Genomic DNA, 5,867 nt, shown 5'->3' with positions numbered 1-5,867 from the left:
CAAAATTGATAAATCTTTATATTCTTAAATTGCTGCAACAATATGCTCGAATTTTACTGGTAAGCATCATAGAACTTTTTCAATGATTTTCTTCTCTTATAAAGTATCTCCGTAGCCTCTTATTTGATTTACTACGGAAGAAACTCTAGAAAGGAACTCTTGCGCATTTTTTGAATCTTTCATGGAAAGATTGTGATCACCTTCTCATGTCCTCCAAATTGATTTTTCAGAATTTGCCATGCTTCTTTTGCGGTCTTGGCACCAGTAATACGCAGAAGAATTGATCGACTCACTCCTTGGTGCATAAAGGACAAGGCTTTTGCATCCTTTATCTTGTTCTCTTTATGCTCTTTTTTTTTTTTTTTTTTTGTGCATTTAAATGCAGCTACTTCCTCCAAAGTATGAGAAATAAATCCCTCTTCAACAATATCCCAAAGTTTATGTGACTTGAATTGGGTTTTTATAAGAACACTCCAAACTTTGTAAGCCTGGCTAACAAAGATAGGAATTTCTTGTTGGGAATATGTGAATGTAAAAGCTTTTGATTGCTTGAAGATGCCATAGAAAAGAGATGGAGTAATCAGAACTTAGGGTGGCTCTGATACCACAAATAAATTGAAAATTTGGAGGAAGATATTGAGATGGAAAAAATTATAGATATATTGGAGAGATTTTTGCACTACAAATATTTTTCATTTATTTTTTTCATGCTTCAACCTCAAGATTACAACCCTTTATGAAGGAGAGCAATCATTAAATTAACAACACTTTCTTATGGATAGAAATTTGACTAATAATTTCCTCGGGATAAAATAACAATTCTCTATAAATACATATTTAACTTGATGATCTTGAAGAGCCATGTACATGTATTATCATTTTAGAGTTGTAAATTACCATTTTGAACACAAACTACTTTGGTGTACATTATGTGTATGAATTAAACCACTTCCATATAAAAAATAAAATCACAGTTAAATTATTTCCTCCCCCCTCTTTTCTCATTTTTTTTTTTGTTTGTTCTCTTTCCTCTTCATTGTATTATAATTATCTTTACCCCTTAAATATTACAATGCTTTACATTCATCAAATTCATGATAATTATCACATTTATTTACTGAATTTTAAAAAAATCGCAAAACTACATTTATAACCCAATTTTTTTTCTAGTGTATCAAATTAATGTTATATAATTATATAAGTAATAAGTGAATTTTCGCCCTATTTTTCACACACATTGAGTGTGCCACGATCACCAATCTCCTCAACAAGTGACAACATTTTTTATAGGCTTTTTGTTATGATAATTATAAAGGTAGATGACGCCCCTTTTCTTACAATATTACATACACCCTGTGAGGGGTGTTAGTATTATTGTGCACCCAAAGGATATATGTGTAAATTTTTGTCGCTGAATAGAGAATGTATTTATAATTACAATTACAATTTTTAGAGATGTACTTGTAATTGTGAAAATAACAGAGAATATGTGTATCTATATGTCACTTGAAAAATGCCAATATAATTTACTCTAATTATAAATATAATTATATGTGCACGCCCATCAAGTGTTCAATTACCGAGCCTTTTAAGAAAAAGTATATATCACATACAAATAGATATTTTTTTTAGGAAAAAAATTAACATTAGATAAATTGAAACATAGAAATTGAAATGTGTAATCACTACTAAATAGTACGTATAGATCAATAAAACTCAAGAGGACTATTGCTAAATATTCAAAATAATACATTTATGACTTCCACACCAACCATTAATTCATAATTAATATAATTATAGTAATTGGAACCATTTTTCACACATTTATTCAAATACAACTTATATTGGAAGCTCCTACACTTAGATTTTGGAGTTGAAGTAGTCAAACACTTTGGGATATTTTGCAGGAACAAATTCATTAACTAAAAATATCCTTTTAATGTCCAATTTGAACACAACAAACCCATTCTGCTTAGGCCAACCTGCATGCACACAAACATCAATCCAAATTAATCACATAATAAATAGGAATAATTATATATAAATCCTTTATAATTGGAAAAATTACTTCTATTATCTCTAAGGTTTGATTCCGTTTAATAAATAAATTCCTCCACTAGTTAAAATTAATTGAATTTACTGATATTAATTAAAAAAAAATCAGAAGAAAACCCATATCAACCATTTATTTACTTATTACTGATTTATTGGATATCAAATAAATTTTTTATGGCCAAATTACCCTTATACATCTTCACGCGTCAGTGCATGTGAGGAAGTATATTTCCGTCATTATAAAGGTAGTTTAGTCAGAAAAAATTTGTTTCGTCTACAATAAGTCAGTTCATGATAAATATCAATTTTTTTATTTAATATTTTTGTTAATATCAACAAATTCAGTTAATTTTGACTAATAAAGAGACCTATTTGTTAGACAAAAGCAAATTTCAGGAGTACTAAATGTAATTTTTTAAAAATTTAGGGGGTTTACGTGTAATTACACCCAACCTCAGGGGAGGGCATTATAATTATTCCTAATAAATATAATTATATTGGATCGAACAAATTTAAATTATTTCTTAAAAAATAATTATGCCAATTCAGAATATTAATTAATTATGGGCGTAATTACCTGCCAATTGAGGGTGATCTCTGAATAAGGCAGCTTCAGCAGAGGCAGCTTCAGCAGAATTTTGATTGAGTAACCTCAACTGAATTAATAATAAACAAAATAACTGAGAGAAAGAAATTAAAACAAAAACATATGTCCTTAATTTATTCGAAAAGTAATTATTGCTCATTTCGACAAAGTATGTGTAGTCAGATTATTTTTATCTCGGGGAAAAATGCAATTTTAATTCTATAATTTATAATGGTAGTATTTTTAATTTTGTACGAATTATTTTTTTTAAATTTAGTCATATAATTATGAAATTTTGGCATGCGATGTACAAGTCATATATAATTTTTCAACTAAATTGATCGAAAAATGATTAAAATTGCCCAAATTTTAAAATTAAAAAATTAAAAATTGAGAAACTTAATTTGTACAAAATTAAAAATATCAACATCATAAGTACAGAACTAAAATTACAATTTTTTCTATAATCTTGTCACTGATATGTTATAATAATTATTTTACAGCACACAGAACTTCAAAAAACCCTAGCATTTGTTATTTTATTTAATATTATTTATAATTATTCAATTAGTTTTTAGAAAAGGTTGTTCATTATTGAATTTAAAAGATAATTGATCAGTGAACACAGAAAGAAATAATTTTTGGCGAAATGGATATATATAACATTTTAATGTTTAATAGAAAAACAATTGGGACTTCAAAAAAAAAAAAAAGTAGAAAAACAATTGGTAAAATGGAGTACTGGAAACACTATGAGAAAGAAAGCTATCGGGTGGTGACTGTGGTTTTTGTGAGTGCAGTTAATATATTTGTGATGGTTAAAAGTCATAATAAAAATGAGTTACGACAAAAATAATTTTATGGTGAATAAATTAATTTTGCATCAATTTTTATTTAAGTTTATATGATTAATAATAATTATTTACCACTATTTCAAATCAAAGTCAATAAAATTGTATTTTTTTACTAGTGAGAAAATAATCATGAGACATTTAATATCTTTATAACACGCCAACATGCAATCTTTGTACATTAAATCTTTCTTAAATGAGTGACGATGAGATCCGATTTCAAAGCAATTTATATATGTCAATAATTAATTATAATCGCATCATGAATTTCAATCAGTAATAATTCACATATATTATTTACTAATATTAAATATGTACCTATATATAACTATTAATGATCACATAATAAATTTTAATTAGCAACAATTAATATATATTGTTTACTAATATCAAATAGGGTAAATACACTTTGCCCCCTAAATTAATTCCTGATTTAGCCTTCTAAATTAATAAATATAATACTTATCCCCTTGATTGGACTAAAATACCCCTTATACTTTGAATAATTATATTATTCTCGATATAATTTAGTATTTTTCATATTAAATCCTTATCACATTATTTTTGAATTAAAGTTTTTAAAAAAGAGAGAATTTAAATTAAAAATAGAGTATAAATTAATGTATATAGTAGTTACACAACAAATATAATATAACTAATCATTTATATATGCTTTTTAAAAGAAATTGACAAATATATATGGTTAATCAAAAGTTAAATATTTTTTAAAAAAATAAATAAATATAAATATTTTATCATTTTTTTAAAGAAAATATATTCAAAAAATAAATATTTTATCATATTTTTATAGAAAATATATTCAAAAAATCATTTCATTACTCATTTTTATCTAAGAGAATAAACAATTAATAACTTAATTTTATTACCAAATTAATAAAATCTTTTCATGAAAACTTTTTGTGTGTTTATTGTACTCATTGATTATTTGACTTTGAGTATGTAAAATATAATAAAATTCAAACTATTTAATTCACTAATTATTTATTATTCTATTATAATTAAGAGATATTTTTTTAATTAAGAAAAATAAAACTTAAAATGCAAAATTATGAGAGAAAAAAATTCTTTGAACTATATATATAATATAAGGGAAATATTGCTCAAAATTTTAATAACATGGGTAAGTATTAGGTATATTAGTTTAGGGGGATAAATGTTGCATTAGAAATAGTTTAGAGGCAAAGTGTATTATACCCAATAACATATGTATAACTATTAATGAAAAAAATGCAATTTATCCCCTGTGATATGAGAAATGAACAAAAAATTTATTTGTAAAAAATAAAATAATAAATTATCTCATGTATTTTGAAAAATGAAGCAAATTATCCCACTACTAATAGGGGGTAACTTGCTTCGTTTTTTTAAAAATAAAGGGATAATTTGCTAATTTTTTTTCGCAAGGAATATCTGCTCGTTTCACATATAATAGGAAGGTAAAATTAAATTTAACCCAACTATTAATATACGATAATCACCGATATCAAATATACATATATAACTATTCAAGAATTATGGTTAAAATAGAGTGATGAAAAGAAAAAAGAGGAAGAGCATATATATACCCTCCCGGAGAGAGTGATTTTAGCGCAAAGGGGTGACTGAGGGTCGGTGGTGGCGTTGCATGTGCCGAGCTCGTATTCACTCAGCGTGAACGACGATCTCGGGTATTTAAGGGCATTAAGCCCTGTGGGATCCCGCGTTGTCGTCAGATAAAAGTAGGGAGTGCCGGTGCCGGCATCGCTGTACGACATCACATTGCCAAAGGGCGTGAGGTCGGAGTAATCAAGTGTGTTGAGTACGCCCCAGGAGCCCTGGCTCACCAGCCACCGGGCGAATAACGGGGCGTTCTTGGGGTCGGGTCGGGGCGGGGTTTGTGCTGCTGCTTGTGAGATATCTTGATTATTAGTGAAGATGATGAAGACAACAAAGAGGATTGGTGCAAGTAGGAAGTTGTGAAGGATCATGGCCATGTTTTCACTTCTCACTTTGTTTTCTTCTGCTTTTTGTGCTAAGAGTTTGGAGAGGGTAGTAATATATAGTTGTTTGTAAGTGTGTATGCATATATTTCCCTCTCTCTCTCTCTCTCTCTCTCTCTCTCTCTCTCTCTCTCTCTCAAGTGTCTGCAATTTTCAATGATATTGTACATGAAGATTATCGCTCTATAAAAAAATAATAATAATTTATTTTTTATATTTTTTAAAATAAAATAATTTATCTTTCTATATATTTAAAAGTGTAGTAATCTAAGAAGGTAAATTGCTTCATTTTGAAAAGCACAAGTGATGAATTACTGTATTTTTAAAAATACAAGAAGATAGATTGCTATTTTTTTTTTTTTATAAAAAAATAAT

At 27.2% G+C, this 5,867-nt stretch overlaps 1 protein-coding gene across 1 annotated transcript; it reads right to left on the bottom strand.

Moving 5' to 3' along the window:
• Positions 1-1,669: 1,669 nt before the first annotated feature.
• Positions 1,670-5,540, bottom strand: LOC105158463 (uncharacterized). Its single transcript, XM_011075229.3, has 3 exons — positions 5,079-5,540; positions 2,633-2,711; positions 1,670-1,982 (listed from the first exon to the last, which is right to left on the bottom strand). Exons 1-3 carry the CDS (start codon positions 5,484-5,486, stop codon positions 1,861-1,863), a joined length of 609 nt encoding a protein of 202 aa, XP_011073531.1. The 5' UTR covers positions 5,487-5,540; the 3' UTR covers positions 1,670-1,860.
• Between the last annotated feature and the right edge of the window lie 327 nt (positions 5,541-5,867).

Source organism: Sesamum indicum, linkage group LG3 (genome assembly GCF_026168435.1).
Source record: "Sesamum indicum cultivar Baizhima isolate 11 linkage group LG3, ASM2616843v1, whole genome shotgun sequence".
NCBI lineage: Eukaryota > Viridiplantae > Streptophyta > Magnoliopsida > Lamiales > Pedaliaceae > Sesamum > Sesamum indicum.
Note: the sequence above shows the minus strand (reverse complement) of the source record. Positions and strands in the feature narration are given on the sequence as shown.